This window comes from Phalangium opilio, unplaced genomic scaffold (genome assembly GCF_054372755.1).
Source record: "Phalangium opilio isolate 3A_F unplaced genomic scaffold, DU_Popi_V2 ptg000024l_1, whole genome shotgun sequence".
Lineage (NCBI taxonomy): Eukaryota > Metazoa > Arthropoda > Arachnida > Opiliones > Phalangiidae > Phalangium > Phalangium opilio.
This window is the reverse complement of record NW_028324155.1, coordinates 8,409,209-8,428,619: the sequence shown is the minus strand read 5'-3', so window position 1 is coordinate 8,428,619 and position 19,411 is coordinate 8,409,209. Positions and strand designations below refer to the sequence as shown.

The following is a 19,411-nucleotide window of genomic DNA, read 5'->3' as shown; positions in this document are numbered from 1 at the left end:
GTTTGGCGGAGAAAAGTTGCAACTTCTGACGTCATCGGCCTCCTAGTAAGTAGGGGAATGGGAGGGGGGAGGCTCCGGGAGGGAGGCTAGCCAATCGGAGAGAGATTTGAGAAATTTTGGCGGGAAAAGTTAGTCGTCTGCCAAATAAGTCACGCTTTTTTCTCGCGCTCTCGCTTTTGTCTGAAGTTTATGGTTAATATTCTTAACAATTATGGATGTCGGTGATCAAAACGTGGCTCTAAATAGAGTAAAGGATGATGTAGCTGATCGTTGCCAAAAATTATTCCAAGACTTTTTAGAAGAGTAAGTTTTTACGTCTATTTTCGTTAAGCCTAGGCTGAACAATAAGAAAGGGATGGGATTGGGTTTGGGATCTGCCTGTACGAAATTATTTTCGTTTAATTAGATTTAAATCTGATGAAAATGGAGAGATTAAATACGCGGACGAAGCGCGAAAACTCGTCAAACCCGAGAGAAACACTCTTTTAGTTTCTTTTCTTGATGTAGAAAAATTTAATCAAGGTCTATCTACTACAATACAAGAAGAATATTACAGGTTCGCGTTAATTACATCTCCTAATTAATCAGGCGACCCATTTAATGAATATTTATTATCAGGGTTTACCCCGCACTTTGTCAGGCTGTCAGGAACTTTGTCAGTGACAGAACTGATAACCTTGAACCCAAAGAATTTTTCGTTGGCTTCAAAGATTTGCCAACTAGGCACAAAATAAGGGAATTAAAAACTGCTAAAGTGGGAACTTTAATGAGAATCACTGGACAAGTGGTTAGAGCTCATCCCGTACATCCTGAGTTAGTTGTTGCAACTTTTAAATGCATTGATTGCCAAACACTTATTAAGGATATCGAGCAACAGTTCAAGTACACTGAGGTAGTTAGCTGTCAGATAAAGAATGCGCGCGAGGAAATTTTTTTTTCACGCTAGAGGATAGGCAAAACTCCCCATCTCCGACATAGATTCTGTTCCAGCTTCGGTTGTCAGCACGCGCAAACCTAGGTCTCTATGTTGGAGCGGCTAAGCTTTAACCTATAACGTGGGGCTGTGCGTGCTGACGAGAGACGAAAGAAATAGTGATTTTAGGGAGAGAGATTCAGTATTTCTTTCGTCTCTTGTCAGCACGTACAAAGCTACGTTATAGGTTATAGGTAAGCCGCTCCAACATAGAGACCTAGCTTTGCGCGTGCTGACAACCGAAGCTGGAAGAGTTTATATCGAATAATCTTCCGTCGGAGACGAGGGGCTACTCACTCTCAGAGTTTCTGTACGCCTATTACTGATTATGAGCAATAATTTCAGCACTGTCAGGGGCAGGGAACTTAAAATAATACTCGAAATCAATTTAGTACAGATTATGTTAAGTGAGTGGCCCCTCGGTCGGAAATAGAGGGTTGCCTATCCTTTAAGCGTGAAAAAAAATTTCCTGGAGCGCATCCTTTATCCATGTGGTTATTTTATTTACACACCACCTTTCAAAAATCAGGGATTCAGAAAATAAAACTTAATGAAACTGATCTATTTTAGCCTACAATTTGTAGCAATCCAGTGTGTAGTAATAGGCGACGTTTTGGCTTGGAAATTCCAAGATCAAAATTTGTTGATTTCCAAAAAGTTAGAATCCAAGAAACCCAAGCTGAATTACCTAGAGGAAGCATTCCCAGAACGTGAGTGGTTTCGGGGAAGACAAGCTACTCAAAGACTATAACTTAAATGTCCTCTTAATAAATAGAGTTGACATAATTATTCGAGCTGAAGCAGTAGAAAGTGCCCAACCGGGAGATCGTTGCGATTTCACTGGAACTTTAGTTGTTGTACCTGATGTAAGACAACTGGCCACTAAAGGTGTAAGAACGGAGACCCCCGCCCGTCAGAGAAATGGGGAGGCCGCCGACGCTGGTGGCATTAAGGGCCTGAAAGAACTGGGGGTTCGGGAACTGTCCTACCGAATGGCTTTTCTAGCTCATTCTGTCTGCGCTACAAATCCCAGGGTTAATATAATAACTGGTTCTTCCCAAACTAATTTAGAGGAATTAACACATTGTCTTAATTCAGTTTGGAGGGAAGGAAATTAGTCCGGAAGATATGACAGTCGAGAATCTAAGAAATCAAATGTCAACGGTAGAATGGGAAAAAATTTACGCCATGAGTCAGGATAAGGAATTGTACCAGAATCTAATTACCAGTCTTTTCCCGACAATTCATGGTAATGATGACATTAAGAGGGGTATCTTATTGATGCTCTTTGGTGGAGTTCACAAGACGACTGGGGAAGGTACTTCTCTAAGAGGCGACATTAATGTTTGCATAGTAGGAGATCCCTCAACTGGCAAAAGTCAATTTTTAAAGTAAGTGAGACTTCTTTTCTTAATTTTAAATTGTCAAGTGTCTATTTCATGTCAATTTATAGGCGAGTTTCGGAGTTTTACCCTCGAGCTGTTTATACAAGCGGGAAAGCTTCAAGCGCGGCTGGTTTGACAGCCGCTGTTGTTAGAGATGAAGAGACAAATGAATTTGTTATTGAAGCCGGGGCTCTCATGTTAGCTGATAATGTAAGATGGGGAAAACTATTGCCAAAGTTTTCCTAGAATGTCCATGGAATTCAATGCCCTTTCTCTATTTTAAAGGGAGTTTGTTGCATTGATGAATTTGACAAGATGGATTTACGCGATCAAGTTGCCATTCACGAAGCCATGGAACAGCAAACCATCTCCATCGCCAAAGCGGGTATCAAAGCGACCCTTAGCGCCAAGACGTCAATCCTGGCGGCCGCTAACCCTATTGGAGGACGCTATGATAAAGCCCGAAGTTTGAAACAAAATATCAACATGAGTGACCCCATCATGTCCCGTTTCGACTTATTCTTCATTTTAGTTGATCAATTTAATGAGGTACACATCAATCTTTTCAGTACTTTTTAGTTAAAGCTAAATACGTCTTAAATCTGGACATTAAAGGTGACGGACTACGCAATAGCTAGACGCATCGTCGATCTTCACAACTTTAAAGTTGAATTAATTGAAAGGAAATACTCGGATGAAGACATTCTGCGTTACTTGATTTTTGCCAGACAATTTAAACCCAAGTTGACCAAAGATGCGCAAATATTTCTGGTTGATAAGTACAAGGAATTGAGGCAAAGAGACACGGCCGGTTTAAGCAAGTCTTGTTGGAGAATTACCGTCAGACAATTGGAGAGTATGATCAGGTTATCAGAAGCCTTGGCCAAAATGTATTGCTCGGACGAGGTAAGTTTCAATCACGGGACAGTGGACACGCGCGTGGCAGGACTGAACGTGAAATTCCCTCCCAGGTTCAACCAAAACACGTCAGAGAAGCGCATCGCCTGATTAACAAGTCGATTATCACGGTGGAACAACCCGATATTGACCTGAATGAAGACGAAGATGAGGAAAGACCCATGGATGTATCTCAGGATGAAGATAAGGAAGAATTTCCGCCATCCCTCAACAGTCAACCGAAAGAAAGACAAAAGATCAGCTATGAAGAATACAAAGCTCTTTCAAATCTCCTGATCATTCAGTTGAAGAAAACGGAAAATCGTGCCGATGATGGTAAGAAAGTTTAATCATCGTCTTTAAGGTTCTTTTTCTTTTTCTAGCTAAGCCTTGGTGTCATTTTTCAGAGGAGGAAGGTGAAGGGATGAAGAAAAGTGAATTGATCAATTGGTACATCTCCGAAATTGAAGAGGACATTGATAGTGTTGAGGAGTTGACCAAAAAGAAAGCTCTTGTTGAAAAGGTTCTGGATAGACTAATTGAACACGTAAGTATCCTTTTACTTCGATACCCTCCCAAGTAAGTAATTAATCCATCTTATTAATCTATTCGTAATTATTAAAGGACCGCGTCATCGTCGCTCTTTCATCAATTGAGGAAGCGGAGAAAAAAGATGACGATCCCCTTTTAGTTGTACATCCCAATTACGTCACTGAAGCCTACCTCTAACTTTTTAACACGTTTTTTGTAACTGTCTTTAATACTAAAATAAAGTTTTTCATGTTTTATGTTTTCTAACTTATATTTGTTATTCATTTCGGCGTCGTTGTCGTTTTTGCCCCGCAAACGGCTTAGGGAAATTTTAAAAAGCGCGCGTTTTATTTTTGGGATATTTAGTGCTTCATACTTTTTATAGATGGCGTTACGTCATCTAGGAAAATGAGCGAAACCTGCCTCATTGACGACTAGCAGACTACATTGGTTTCGGTTCAAGTCATAGATATAGTAAAACTATAAAGGGTCTAGATCCACTTCGCTGGCTTAGGCTTAACGAAAAAACGCGGAAGGGGCAACGAGCAGACAGCCGCTATTTTCTGGGGGTAGCCGTATAAAACGCCATCTATCGGGGACAAATTAGCGGCCAAAATTGGAACTATCATAAGGATGAGTGGCACTCTATGTTAACTCCCTATAGGGCATAATAAGTCAAACCCTCGGAGATGCCATTACTCCATTTTATACGAGCTAAGAGCGGAAAAAAGTATTTTATAAATTTTACACCTGTAAAATCTTTTAAAAAACACTTGGAACTTGTATTTCTACTTACTTTCGAGGAAATACCACCGTTTTCTGAAGGTAAGAGTATTTTTTTATACATTTATTAGTAATAAAAACATTTAAGGCGAGCTAAGCCTTGGTCTTGTAAAACACGGCAGATTAGTGATTAGCGTCGTTTTCAGCGTTGAAAAACGTTATTTTATCATGTTAAAAAAACGTTAGCAACGTTTTAAGGTACTGATATTTAAATATCCGGACATTAAACTGTTACATATTCTTAAAATAAGAGTCGATAATGGTGCCCACCAAAACAAACTTTGTTAAGTGTGTGTCTCTATATTTAAAGGCATAAAACGAAATATAACATAAACGTTTTTATTTACTTATTTATGTAACAATCATGGCTTCAACTCATGTTTGCTGCGTTCAAACTGTGGGTGTAAAGAAGGTTTTCTTTCTTACCACAACTTTCCGAAAGAGACTGCCACTAGAAAGAAGTGGATTGATTCTATAACAACAGCTGATATCTCCAGTTTACGGATTTGTTCAAAACATTTTACAAAATCAGATTTCTTTCCCACCACTGGAAAGAGACTACGTAGAGCGCTCAAACTGTTCGCGATTCCATACTAATTTGGAGATCAAAGTAATGTAACCGATGAAATTATCCCTAAACTGACTCTCCGTAATTTGACTCTCGGGCAACAATCTGAAGCATTAGAAGAAATGGGAGCGTTGTCCTTTGATCAGGGATTGAAGCATGAACCCGCTGCTTTTTCAAATATTCAGGCAACACATCAATACCCAGTGTCACACCTCTGTGGGTTTGATTGTTAATCCACAATTTTGCTTCCTTGGGGCAAGCCCCGATTGCCTTATACTGGTTGAGGACCAGCTGTACTTAGTGGAGATCAAATGCCCTTACACTATTTTCAAGAATAAAGAAACTATCAGAGGAAAAGCAGCTTCGGGTAACTTTCACCTTTACATTGACGAAGAAACGGATGAACTGGAACTGAGAAAAACTTCAGACGTCTATCATCAGATTCAGGGTCAGCTTTTCGTGTGTAACGTACCCGTATGCTTTTTGGCAGTATTTGTGCCACCCGATAACATCGAAATCTTGATGATAGTGAAAGACAACCAATTCATCAATGATACCTTGCTTCCAAAATTATCCACTAAATATTTCATTAGTCTCCTACCTCATTTTGCCATAGAAATGTTCGAAAAGCCTAAAAAATAAATTTTCCAAGTCACGAAAGTACAGCCTCTTTCATTCTATCATTCTGTGCAACAGTGCAAATCTACATTATGGCCATGACCAAGGCTTAGCTCGCCTTAAATGTTTTTATTACTAATAAATGTATAAAAAAAGACTCTTACCTTCAGAAAACGGTGGTATTTCCTCGAAAGTAAGTAGAAATACAAGTTCCAAGTGTTTTTTTAAAAGATTTTACAGGTGTAAAATTTATAAAATACGTTTTTCCGCTCTTAGCTCGTATAAAATGGAGTAATGGCATCTCCGAGGGTTTGACTTATTATGCCCTATAGGGGGTTAACATAGAGTGCCACTACTCTAAGCTCATCCCTTAATTTAGTTTCGAAAGTTCCCGATAGATGGCGTTTTATACGGCTACCCCCAGAAAATAGCGGCTGTCTGCTCGTTGCCCCTTCCGCGTCGACCTCCCATTGAATTGTGTATCTACCCTTTTAATATATCTATGGTTCAAGTAGGGAAAATAATGCCACAGGTTTCAAATTTGTTTTGGGGTAATTTAAGTATTAATTACTGGGAATTTTGTTACGTTGTCTGCTTAAGTATAGTTAACGTAATCTGTTAGTCATATTCTACATTCTCTACTGGCATTCATTAGTATAAAGTGAGTTAACTTTGCGTTACTAATTAAATCCTAGGTAACCAAGGCTTAAGATATGTTTATAGAAATGATTTATGTAATCTTTATAATTAAACGCTGATCAAAGTAATTTTAGTTCGCAAATATTGCAACCCGAGTTTTTAAAAGGTTATCAGTAGGTAAAAATCCAATATGGCGGATGGATGTCTAATAACTTAACTATCATCATCCCTGGAATAGATAACCTCCCCCTTTCTCCCTTGGCCAAAAATGTGTTATTTTTTAACATCTTTCTTTAGCACGTTAGGTAATAAAAACTATAATATTAAAAAATCAGCAAGGGGGCTGTAGCGACTCTTGCAGTGGTTTTTATCTCGTCATCTATTCAATATTATACTAAAAATTTGCAAGGACCACACGCATTTAACTCAGAAGCTAGTAAAGTTGTAGGTAGTTGTCCCCGAGGAACTTGAACCCGAGTGACGGTACCCAAGCATCACCCTAATAAAAGTAATTGCGCCCTCATAAACCCCCAGAAATTCTCTCAACAGTCCCAAAAGCTGGCCCGAGGGCTTTCACGTTTTTCTAAAAAGTATTTAACACACACATATGGGGGTAGCAACCAATCAGTTTTTTTATTGGTTTATATTTTTCGAGGGGCCGCTCACTCAGTCTCAGTCTAATCGATGTACACGGCTGTATCTTTGACTGTACTAAAGTGATTATGAGCAATCTCCAATAGCCCTACCCTTATGCTAAAATGATCACGTGTAATCGGTGTACGGGGAAAGCTGACAGTGATTAGCCCCTCGATATTTTTAGAGTCGTTTTAAAAAATATGTTTGAACTGTAATTATAATTATCAATTAATGTACAGGGTGTTTCTGAAAAGTGTCAGAAATTAATGTTATGTTTGGAGTGTTTTACGGATGGCCCCTTAATTAAATTAGCATTGTCTTTAAATTTCTCGTGTTAATTATAAGGTGTCATCCGTAAAATACTCCAATCCGTTCCCCTTAGGACAAATGACAAAACATTTTCCACTCAAAATCGCCCAAAGAACCCCCCCCAACCATAATTTGCGCGACTTTTCGGAAACACCCTGTATATACATTGCATTCGTTCCTCTCTTCTCAAACCAAGTTTCTTATACTATAGTTTATTTGGGGGCGGGGGGTTATTCATAAAGGACGTCTTTCAATTTCTCATGTTAAACGCTCCCCCCCCCCCGAAACACCCTGTATATTCATTGCATTCTTTCCTCTTATAGTTTATTGGGGGGGGGGGGTATTCATATAGAACGTCTTTCGATTTCTCATGTTAAACTCCCCCCCCCTCGGAAACACTGCATATACATTTCATTCTTTCCTCTCTTCGCAGCCCTTAAGTTTCTTAAACTATAGTTTATTGGGGGTTATTCATAAAGAACGTCTTTCAATTCCTCATGTTAAACTCCCTCCCCCCCTCCCCCGAAACACCCTGTATGTACATTGGATTCGTTCATCTCTTCCCAACCCTTCAAATTTTTTAAGCTATAGTTTATTAGGGGGCATTCATAAAGAACTCGTTGTTTATTTCAAAATTATATTCTAAGATATTTTATGATTTCAGATGAAAAAAAAAAAAAAAAAAAACAGAGCAGACTGAATCTAAAAGATGATTCCGCATACTCCATGGAGGAATTCAACGCATGGTCAGTTAGTTTACGTTTGTTGGTATATAGACCATTCCATAAATTACTTACAGAGAAACCAGCACACAGGCGGCCGGCCATCTTAGGTTATTTCCCTACGCGCCTGACGGCCTCTAGCGGTACTTCTTCGCGTGAGGAAAATAACCCAAGAATGGGGCCCCGCCCTTTTGGTGTTTGCTTCTCTTCTGGAATTAATGGAATGGTCTATTTTTCAAGGTGAAGAAAATCGCCTGGTCGGAACATCACGCGAAGTCCCTTAACAATGGCGGGAATAGACTGGGGTTTTTTGGGGGAGGATTATGGGCGCGAGACACGCGCCAACCTGGCCCGGTATAGAATCGGAGCGGCCAGTCGGCGGCCATAATTCGTGGCAAGGCCTTTTCAAAAGTAGGTATGTTGTTATGGAATCTATTCTTCATGTTTGGAAGATTTATAAGCAAGCAGGTGATACAATTTGATTTTCCACTACACACAACCCTCCCCCCCCCCCCACTGCATTCCATAAAATGGAAGTAGTCTTTTGACGTCATCCCCCTACTGATTATCCCTACTTAACTAATCTACCCCGTTATGGCCGGCCGCGATTCGTTACCAGAAAAAGTGAAGCCCGAATTTATCAACTTGAAGTTAATTATAGTTTTACAAAAATCCTCAGGCTTAAAAATAAATAAAAATAAAATGCGTGCTAAGAAAAGTCAATAGGGAGCTTTCGGTTGGGGAAGGAGCTAAGATTCGTGAGATAATTTTCACGGCCATACTGTTGGGTTGAATACAGAAGGAAAGCTAATATCTACCAATATGGCTGCCAGAACCTTGGCAAGGCTTAGGACGTACTACTCAGCCAACTAAAAGCTCTCTATAGACTACGTGCTAGTAAAGGTTTTTACGACTTACCGTGTCCAAACGCGTTGTTTTCTGAAATTTGATGCCTTGATTGTTTTTGTCGTGGTTAAACGAAAGTTCGCCACGATTTACGCGTGATAATGAGTTTGTTTTAAGGACCAATTAACTATCTTAATTGTTAGAAGTTAGTTCTCCGCACTCTTCGAAAGTCACAAATTAGTTCATTAAGACTTTGTCCCAGGTCACAACTTAAGGAATAAGGATAGGTCCGATACCTTTTTGTTAGGAAGACGTCTTGAAGGGTCTTGAAGGTGGTGGTTTATCTGGAAAAGTTCAATTTGAATGTCCAGTCCTGTTGGTCAATCGTGACGGAATTAGTTGTCCAGTCCTCTTGGTTAATTGTGACGGGATTATTTGTCCAGTCCTCTTGGTCAATCGCGACGGAATTATTTATCTTAATATTGGTTAATTATTAAGCTATAGTTGCGCTGTATGTTGACAATTTTTTTCCCGGCGGTTCTTGAGCGTCTTTATGTCGGCCGTGAAATCTTTTCCGGGACTCTCGCGATGGGATGCCGATTGAGACTAGGCAGGTTGTTTCCCGTTTGGTACCAAATCATTAACTGCGTTTCGTTTCTCAACTTTTATGGCGCCCCGTATAAAAAGAAAGCCCAAACTGCGTAGTTCTTCGGACAAAGAGAGCGATATGCTCCTGCTAAAAGCACTATTATCCAGTGGGGGTGGGGTGGGGGGGGGGTGGTGCCCCGTGGGAAAGAGATCACGAGACCACGCGCTACGAAAAACATGGGGTTATTTTTTCTTCCTAGAAGTCCGCCATAATTGGGCAGGCTTAGGCTACTTTTTACATCCCCCTGACAAATTTTGCACTTTGGACGCCAAAAACTGCCCTAAACTGGAACCTTTTGAATTTATGGGAGTGGAGGTTTAGAATAGAAATCTTAGCGACATCATTACCCCCTTTCGATGATGCTGGGGGTCACCTTCGAACTACATTAGCGCTCTAGCGCGAGTGCCCTTGACCTTGTCAGCTTTGAAAAGAGTATTTATGGGAATACCGGAGATGTCGGATACTTCGAAATAAGATTGTTACGGTTACCGAGAGGCTAACTTGTAAGAATTTGCCCGTACACTGATTACGTAATCATTGAGTACAATAATGATTGTAACGCGTAGAACTGTAGGCATGGGGACAGGTGAAGTGAATGCACATTATTAAGCATGATTTAGTGTAATTACACATGATTACGGATATTTAGTGTAATTACGTATGATTAAGGATGTTCTAGTGTGATTGCGCATAATTAAGGATGTTCTAGTGTGGTTACACATGATTAAGGATATTTAGTTTAATTACACATGATTACGGATTATTTAGTGTGATTGCACATGATTACGGATAATTTAGTGTAATTAAACATTATTAAGGATAATTTAGTGTGATTTTATAATTATTACACATGATTAAGGATAATTTAGCTTGATTACATAATTATTACACATGATTAAGGATAATTTAGTGTGATTACATAGTTTTGACACATGATTACGGATGCCTGGTTACAGGAGTACGAAGGATTACGGACTAATTTCGTAATCATTACTGATGGGGTGTTGTACCACCAATTACGGAAAGTGGTTGGCCCCTCGACGCTTAGAGTAGAATAAGGGAACATCTATAAGATACGGTCTCCTTTAGGAAACCATCTCAACCCTTCGTATTCCCTTTATGGAAGGGGCAGTATTAGTGGCGCCACACCTGTCATTGCATTGCATGCTACAGTTGATTAGGACTAGGTGACGCCTCTATTTTTGGTGGTCTGGCCTGGTATGTCATGTCATTCAAGCTTAAGATTTCTAAACATTTGGGGTAGAAATAGTTACAATAGAAAGAATGTTTGATTTTTTCTTCCCTTCCCAACAAAGAGCCATCTGAAAAATCTGATAACATAAGTCTATAAGTTTATAAGTTAGACACTAGTCTATTATCTTATTTATATGTTTGCGTGATATTTTTATTTTATTTTTGAAAATAAAAGGGTAAGCTACTAAAAAAAAAAAGAACAAAAAAAACCCCATACTATGCAGATATTCAATAGGTGTTCAGACTATTTAGTGTGGTCATAAGCATATCAAACTACTTATGGTGTGGTACATAGACAGGAAACTCTTCTCGGTTTCCACTTCCCCAAAACACCAAGGTAACGAAGCTAGTGATTATATTATTTGTTTATAAATTTATATTAAAAAGTTAGTTTAAAAAGAGGTATGTGCTTTCAAGCCCCGATTGACGGCTGGCTGAGGGTTTTTCCAAAATCCCCTAGAGATTGTTGCGTGGAAAATGCCTCTCTCAGTTTGGAATTGCCGCTTTCATTGGCAAGTAACGATATTGCATCTCCTATCCTCCTCTTACTCAATAAACGTACAATGAGCAGCGCTCCTCTCCTAATATCCCATCGACCATTTCGTCATTTTCATCCCCCCCGTCCCCTCTTGAAAGGCATCTCGAAATTTAAAAGCACGAGCTAAATTCACGCGCGCCCACTGTTACTTTATTTTCCATCAGAATAGTCTATTTTGGCGGGATAAAGCACGCGAGCGCGCGCGCTCCACATTTTGGCGCAATTTAAGCGCGCGCGCGCAACTTTTGGGCGCCAATAAAAGCGGAGTTGGGCGCGCTGATCCATCTATTTGGTAGACACGAGCATCAGCGGGGTTTCTATCCCGAGAAGATGCTGCTATATAGTCATTTGTAACCTTAGAATGTCTTGATTCGAAACTAAAAGTAAAGGGGAAATTAGTAAATTTAAGATTGCATTTTAGTATAGTTTGATGGGAAGGAAATTGGCTTGGAACTGGGGATTTTATATCGAGAGAGATATTTGGCAGCTCAATTTAGCCCCCAAACCTCCAATCCCCCCCCCCGCTCTTCCATTATACAATGAGCCTATTTCATTTAGGAGTTCAGATGGTTGAGGTTGATACGTATCCGAGTTGTAAGAGTCTAGTGTTTGAGCACCTTATCTCCCCAACGGAGCAACTTTGTAAGAGAGAGAGACAATACTATTTGCCCCTACTAAGGTAAGAGATAGAGGGATATGAAATATGATGTTGCAGGGTTGCACACAGTACCAGGAAAACCTGGAAAAGTCAGGGAATTTGAAACTTTTCGTAAAAGTCAGGGAATTTCCGTTGCATACTGACTTGAAAATGTGTAGTCACGGTCAACTAGGCGCACCAGGTCAATGATAACGTTCTATAGGCCTACATTAACTGTTTATGATAGTTCCTAATAAAGTTTTATTAACTACTAAATAGTAGTTTCATTTAAAAACTGTGATAAAATTAGAATAATAGACCAATTCGAATATTACATGCAGAGAAAAAAACTTCCAGGGGCAAGCCGCCATTCTGAATAATTTCCCTCACGCCAGGAGACATCGCTAGAGGCATGACCGGGCTTGCTAGCCTCTAACACGCAGTGAGCTTGGGCTGCCCTCTAGTGGTGTTTCGTGGCGGGAGAGAAATTATTCAGAATGGCGGCTTGTCCCTGGAAGTTTGTTTCTCTGCATGTAATATTCGAATTGGTCTATTAGTACAAAGCTGATGATAAATATGGAATTTTTAAAAGCTGCATTCTGACTTTTCTGTTAGTGTAAGTAAGGAATTTTTAAAAGCTGCATTCTCAGATTCTGACTTTTCTGCTAGTGTAAGTTTGAAAATTGATCAGGGAAATTGGCTTTAGATGGTCAGGGAAAATCTGGAAATGTCAGGGAATTTTGAAATGAAAAATCTGTGGCAACCCTCTGTTGCCATATATGGGTAATAGATTATTCTATACCCATCTGATCTACTTTATGTTGCTGACAGAGTGGATTTTCCGAGATGTTATAGGGCATGCAGTGAAGGGATTGAAATCGATGCTTCCAATGTTTGGGTCGCATCTCGAAAGAGTACAGTTAAGGGGGGGGAGCGGGGGAATGGGAAAACAATGATGCCGGAAGAAGGGGATTTCTAGCGATTACATCCCTAATTGATCGTTGCAGTCATCAAGCCTGTCGTTCCTCTCCCCCCACGTTATAGCCAATAATATATTGCCCTAGAGGGATTGCCCCCCCCCCCTGCAACCTCTTCCTACCCCTATATCGGATCGAAATTGTCTCAACACCTGCCCCCACCTCACTTATAGACAGTATGCGCTAAAAGGGGCTAGTGAAATCCCTCCCCCCGTTTCTTAACTTTTACCCCGCTTCAGGGTTGCCAGGAAAGATTTGGAACAGAAATGCAAGCTTTTCCGTCTGTTGCAGATGACTGGCAACACTATCTATGAGAGCTATGCGCAACTGAGATCTTTTGATCATTTTCCCAAGGAATATTGTATTTCAATACTCGCTTCACGCGAGGAATAGGCGACATGGGATAGAACCTACGTTTCGTTTCACTTTGGGGGCCCATAATGACTCAGTTAGGGCCCCAGCCAGGATGGACAAAATCTGTGACGCCATGGGCTCCGCGAGTTGATATAGTATAGGTCTATAGTGTTCGTATCTGTTTTGAATTCATTCATTCCTTAGGGATAGGTGGCGAATAACTAGGGGGGGGAGGTAAAGTAAGGCTAAGTAGATTTGGGGCTGGGGGAGGGGTCAGGGTTCCGGGGCTTTGAGACAGTTCAGACTTGTATTATCGCCCGCGCATTCCACTTGATTAAGATTTATGGCCGATTTAATAAGACCAGAGGGGGGAGGGGGTAAGGAGGGTTAATCCCCTTAGCTATAAAGCTACCATTACCTTATATTATATTGAGTAACAATTACAATGCCGGAAGGAAGAAAGAACCTGAAAGAAAACACCTGAAGAGTGGCGATTGACTATACGAGTGGTTATCCCCTCTAAAAATTCCCAATTAACCTCTCTGTTTTTTCAGGAGAGTGATTAGCCCCTCGTGTTTGACTGTACGAGTGGTTATCCCCTCTAAAAATTCTCAATTAACCTCTCTATTTTTTCAGGAGAGTGATTAGCCCCTCGTGCTTGACTTTACGAGTGGTTATCTCCTCTGAAAAGCTTTTCAGTCCAAATTATCCACTTGTTTTTTCGTCCTAATTGAAATTGGGTGTCACTGGTTTGAAAGTTATTATCGTATGTGTGCTTTTTCAAGTTTTGTTTTGTTTAGTTTTTTTTTTCTTTTTCTTTTTTTGCGTATTTTGGAAGCTACTCAAGCTAGAGGGGGGGTGTAGGGGAGGGGGGAGGTATTTATTGGATACATTAGATGGAAACGGCAGCCACTATAGATAAGGAGACTCGAGTATATTGGGTTCTAATCGTCAACTAAATGCTCGCTCCATCGAAATTGAGAAGCCACGTCGAGACGAGATCCGAGGACCCATTAGCGACTCTCCATATGTATAAATATCTCACTAGTTTTTTTTTTTTTTGTTTTTTTGGCTAATTTAAAGGGAATGTAAATGAAATACTAAAGAATTCGATGATATTATATCCCCGTTTAAATTGTTCAAGGATCGTATGTCATATGGAACCAAGAAGTTATATCTAGTTTATTAGGGAGTAGGCATAAGATGCCTTTGTATTCGCGCGCCATAGTCCCAGTCCCCCTTTCAAAATACAAGGGGGGACGTAAAAGGAGGCCGGGCTATTTCGCCTCTCCTCAGTCGGACAAATACGTAATTTTCGTCATTCGCGTCGCCCTGACGTGAGTTTTTTTTCCAAGAACCAACGAGATGCTGGTTGTAATTTAGAGGCGGCGGGGATTAACTCCGGACCTACGTTTGGACTGGAGATAAAGCTAGAAATGTGGCGAATTTTTACCTTATCCCTAATAAACTAGATATCACTTCTTGATGGACCGTATAGTTTTTTATCAGAGGCCACTCGAGCCCATATTTATCAATACTCTACGCGTATTAATCCCTGACCTTTGCCCCCATTTTTTAATTCCTTCCCCATTAAAAATACGATATATATATACATTTCATTATTACTTTAAACATGGTGTGTGAATATATATATATATATATATATATATATATATATATATATATATATATATATATATATATATATCTCTTATCCAATCGTGCATGCCGCGGGTAGCTGGCCGCCATTTTGGTCTGTCAATCAAATACTAAGAGGTTTTTTCGCTTCTCCCAACTTTATAGTGAGCACGTCCCTTTCTACGTGTACATTTTCCAAAATGAACCGTTTCGTGTTTAAAGATTATCCCATTTTAAACAAATCTCTGACCGGAAACTGAACGGCTAGGCCACGAAACGTTAAACGTAGTAGTATATAGGCGACGTGAGAATGATTCTCTCCATCCCTTGGAATCTTGGCGGGAACTTTTAGGCTTAAGATAAGCGCGAGCCAGAATATTTCCTCTTTATTAACTCTATACGCCTTGAGCTCGTGATTTTAGTTAATGGAAAGACTATGATTTTCACGCGCTGCCTTTTTTTTCTTCTTCTTCAAGACATGTAGGCATAGATAAGAGTGACTCGAAGAAATTCAATGGCGGGAAAAAAGTAGTTTTTCTTTTGGCGGGCGCCTGAATGGGAAGCCAATCTTAGACAGTTCACTAGCAAGACGACGAGAGCATCTGGACATAAGTGCTTTGCCTTGTTACAAAATGATTATGAAGGGAAAAGGAGGAAAAACAAAAATGGGGATGTTTTTAAAGCGGGAAATGTCACCGCTTAAACAACTTAAGTGTTGATTCATTTTTTACGTGAATAACAAACTTATTCTACGCAGTTTGCTTGCTTGCTTAGGGACGGGATATTATTTAAGAGTGATTTTTCATGGGGATATGGAGTAAATTCAGCCGTATATTATCGTCGCGCGGTCCAAGTGACGCCATTACACTCTGAGGGGGAAATACGCTTCCTAGATCACCAAAATGTTTCTAATTATAATACCAACTTCAAACGCTTGTCATAACCCCAGTTTAATTATGATGTGTATGAAATTAGGAGAGACTACTCTACTGACTTTCTAGTTTACGGTGGTTTCCTCAAATTTGTTATATCTTAATTAGAAGGCAATCTATAGCCAATTAAATTAAAGTAGTGTAGGTTTTTTTCTTCTCTAATTTATCGCAACTTCAAACGGTCGCTGGAATGTTACTATAATTGCTAGGGTTATGATACTTGGAGGAATTACTCTACGGAATGTCTAGTTTATTTTCATACTTTCAATTTTGTTATATCTATATTAGAAGCCGAGTTATAGCCAATCAAAGTTGGTTGTAGGTTAAAAAAAATGGTTAAGATTTATAGCGCCGAAGTATAATAGGAAATTCATCTTTTAAGGGTGATTCATATTTCACGCGAGATATGATGCACTTAGTGTCAATATAAGTTGTCACAAATTGTCAGAAGGGGGAGGGGGAGATGGCCATTGTTGAATAAAACGAGTCTTATCTCGGACAAAAAAGTCGTTTTCGACAAAGAAAGAAGCCATATCGTATTGTCCAAGATTCCCTTTTAACAAAGAATAGAGATCGCGCGTTCTATATTTTTTTACGAGCTCGCTCATCCCATAACGATGTTCTGGGCTTCTTATTCTTCTTCTTCAAGAGTAATTTGCTATATTACCAATACTAAGGCGGATTGATATTCAACGTTAAAATCAGGTATCCACGCACCTTTATACGCCGTGTCGAAAAAAATGTGAAAAATATTGTTTGTTGAAGGCCATAAATTATATTTTTTGAACTTCCTTTTTTTGGTTTGGGGACTTTTTAGAATCGTCGGTGGCCCTATTCTTAGGGCTTAATTGACAAACGTTTTAAAAAGATTTTCTTGTCAAAAAATACTACGGTAAAAAGCTTTGAAAAAGAAGTGATAATTCATAACATAAATTTAAGGAAAAAATGGACAATACAATACAAAGATAAAAATATAAATGTATATTTTCCTTTTTTTTTGGGAAGAAAAGGTCATATTATGATATTTATGGAACTAGTTTTGTGGGGGCACTTTGCGTTTATGTTTCTAGAGAATTTATCCAAGGAGGTGGGAGGTATCATCTGAGTTAAAATAGTTTCTCTGACTTAAATTTCGTGATTTTTGTTTTTTTATTTTAAATAATTTCATTTATAGGTATTGGTTACCCCCTCGATTTACTATCAAAAATCTACCTGTTCTTTGAGTTGCTTGGGTTACAACAGATACTCTAAAATTTTACATTTAACTTTGTAAAATTAGTGTTTGAGTTGCTTGGGTTACAACAGATACTCTAAAATTTTACATTTAACTTTGTAAAATTAGTGTTTGAGTTGCTTGGGTTACAACAGATACTCTAAAATTTTACATTTAACTTTGTAAAATTAGTGTTTGAGTTGCTTGGGTTACAACAGATACTCTATAAAATTTTACATTTAACTTTGTAAAATTAGTGTTTGAGTTGCTTGGGTTACAACAGATACTCTATAAAATTTTACATTTAACTTTGTAAAATTAGTGTTTGAGTGGCTTGGATTACAACAGATACTCTATAAAATTTTACATTTAACTTTGTAAAATTAGTGTTTGAGTGGCTTGGATTACAACAGATACTCTGTAAAATTTTACATTTAACTTTGTATGATTAGTGTTTGGGCGGCTTGGTCCCCCCCTTTGTTATACACAAAAATTTATAAAGAAACTAAGCCGCTCGAAGTTTATATAAAGCTTTATCGAGTAATAATCGTAGCGATAATTAATTTGGAATTAAATTTAAATTTTATATCGTGGGATTATTTATGGGATGGAGCTAGCTTTTGTTCTCTGTGAATATTTTTCCACGAAGACGATGCATATATATAAAGAAGATGTTTTATATAGCCGCGTCCAAGGGATTATGGGTAAAGGAAAGACGGTATTTTATAGTAGCTATAGTACTAGTTTATTGGAAAACTAGGTACCAGCAAAATGACAATCGTAGTTTGCTCCAAAACTGACGTATTGCGTAATGTACATTATACCATCGCGCTTAGAGCAAGGATAGTTTGAATCGTTTAGAAATAAATTTTACTATCCTTTGATTCAGTGATAATCAAATTTCCCTGAGGCTGTTTATCCGAGGGGAAAGATACTATATGAATCGTTTCGTGATATAGGATAATAGTTGACGCTAAATCTCTCTAGTGTCTTTCCCCTCTGTTTGTTCGGACTGGGTGTCGGAGCTCGCGCTGCAGGATTTAAAGGTAAATCCCTTTTATTTTCCCGCCAGAAACTTTATATCGAAATTTGCAAGTCGCCGAATTAAAATTAATCCCATAGATAATAAACCGTATTAAAGTGAGCGCTGAAATAATGATATTCTTAAAATAGTTATTTTGATCTACGAATTTTCATCGCCTTGCTTTCAAGACCTAGCTGCATTTCAATAGCTCAGTCAAGTGTTTATATTTTTAGGGCCATATGAAGTACCCCTTTTCTCAAATATTGGGGGATAGTGTTGTCGTTAACGAGTTAACCTTTGACCCCTTTGTTAGTGTCGCTTCGGTACACGCCCAGAAGCGACGATGCTGATGGGAACAAAAATTGTTTGGGTATCTCGAGGGACCCATAAGCTAGCTCCTTATGGACCATTTCAATTTTGGTCCAATCTTACATTACGCCTATAACCCAATAAGGAAAGGTTGACACTGCTTTTGATAAATAGCTCGAGGTTTCTGTAGAAAAGGTCCATTTTTTTTACAAGATTGGTTGGCCTTTTCGGCTAAAACTTGGGGGTTTTAGTGTCCGTTTCATGTTGACCGCCATACTCTTGTCTCGGGGTGTGCTTGCATCTAGGTAGGGGTCTTTCTTGATCCGCCTCTTTGGCCCCTTTTTACGATTCTCTATTCTTCTTGTTTTCGTGGGCCATTAATGTTGGGAAAACTTTCGGGGCAGCTAATCGCCCTATAATAGCGCTTTTTATTGCCAAAAGAACACCCAGAAACTTTCGCGGCTTCTCTCTATACCTTATGGCTTATAGGCCCTATTTTTGAAAACTGTCAAAAAATAGGCGCTGATTGGGATTTCAAAGGCGATTATTTCTGGCCCTGATTGATGTATGCCTATTCCCAAATATGTAGTATCTTTGAATAGAGCTATCTCAGTTGTGACGTCAGTGCCGATGTTAAAACGTCACGGGCTTAGCTTTGTCAATCGGCGGCCATGTTTGGTAGCTCTTTGGTTTTATGGGCATATAGCATCGGTGAGGTCACACTAAGGCTCCTGTTTCCCGTCTTTAACAAACCTTCCTTCAGATTTTGCCTTATGGCAAGTTTTAAATGTCTTACTTATTGCTTTTATGTTACTTATGGTATTTTTTGTATAGATTAGAAATCAATTTTCTTACCTTTCCTTTTAGCCTGACCCAAGTGGAAGCTGTCCTTTTGTGAGAGCCCTGAATATTTTTCCAAGGACGGTGTTTTTGAGGGTAAAATATCTAAGATCTTCGGGAAAAACTAATTTCCCTTGGG

At 39.2% G+C, this 19,411-nt stretch overlaps 3 protein-coding genes across 8 annotated transcripts in view; 2 read left to right on the top strand and 1 right to left on the bottom strand.

Moving 5' to 3' along the window:
- Rlip (Ral interacting protein) overlaps positions 1 to 9,644 on the bottom strand; it is a 60,604-nt gene extending 50,960 nt beyond the window's left edge. The window contains exon 1 of the mRNA XM_089868495.1: positions 8,980 to 9,644. The gene's annotated coding sequence lies outside the window, so the exon portion shown is untranslated. The remainder of the gene's footprint in view (positions 1 to 8,979) is intronic.
- Positions 110 to 4,053, top strand: Mcm6 (minichromosome maintenance 6). Its single transcript, XM_089868489.1, has 12 exons — positions 110 to 303; positions 407 to 556; positions 619 to 892; positions 1,544 to 1,683; positions 1,749 to 2,007; positions 2,072 to 2,364; positions 2,427 to 2,568; positions 2,644 to 2,907; positions 2,974 to 3,264; positions 3,330 to 3,591; positions 3,663 to 3,802; positions 3,880 to 4,053. The coding sequence occupies exons 1-12, from the start codon at positions 212 to 214 to the stop codon at positions 3,982 to 3,984; spliced, it is 2,412 nt and encodes an 803-aa protein (XP_089724615.1). The 5' UTR covers positions 110 to 211; the 3' UTR covers positions 3,985 to 4,053.
- On the top strand, positions 4,264 to 5,797 carry LOC149692657 (uncharacterized). 6 transcript variants are annotated; one of them, XM_089868546.1, is made up of 2 exons: positions 4,264 to 4,611; positions 4,982 to 5,797. In XM_089868546.1, the coding sequence occupies exon 2, from the start codon at positions 5,294 to 5,296 to the stop codon at positions 5,777 to 5,779; it is 486 nt and encodes a 161-aa protein (XP_089724672.1). In that variant the 5' UTR covers positions 4,264 to 4,611; positions 4,982 to 5,293; the 3' UTR covers positions 5,780 to 5,797. The 6 variants fall into 6 exon arrangements, with proteins under 6 accessions (XP_089724672.1, XP_089724670.1, XP_089724669.1 ...); XM_089868544.1 differs by having other exon boundaries at positions 4,979 to 5,797; XM_089868543.1 differs by lacking the exon at positions 4,264 to 4,611 and adding an exon at positions 4,618 to 4,857.
- Positions 9,645 to 19,411: the final 9,767 nt, after the last annotated feature.

What these genes read in the sequence shown, in the direction of transcription:
- Mcm6 (XM_089868489.1), top strand. Translation starts at nt 212, where the DNA reads ATGGATGTCGGTGATCAAAACGTGGCTCTAAATAGAGTAAAGGATGAT. An exon ending in CTCTCATGTTAGCTGATAAT is followed by an intron (nt 2,569 to 2,643) that starts GTAAGATGGGGA and finishes TCTATTTTAAAG; the next exon opens with GGAGTTTGTTGCATTGATGA. An exon ending in AAATGTATTGCTCGGACGAG is followed by an intron (nt 3,265 to 3,329) that starts GTAAGTTTCAAT and finishes ATTCCCTCCCAG; the next exon opens with GTTCAACCAAAACACGTCAG.
- LOC149692657 (XM_089868546.1), top strand. Translation starts at nt 5,294, where the DNA reads ATGAACCCGCTGCTTTTTCAAATATTCAGGCAACACATCAATACCCAG.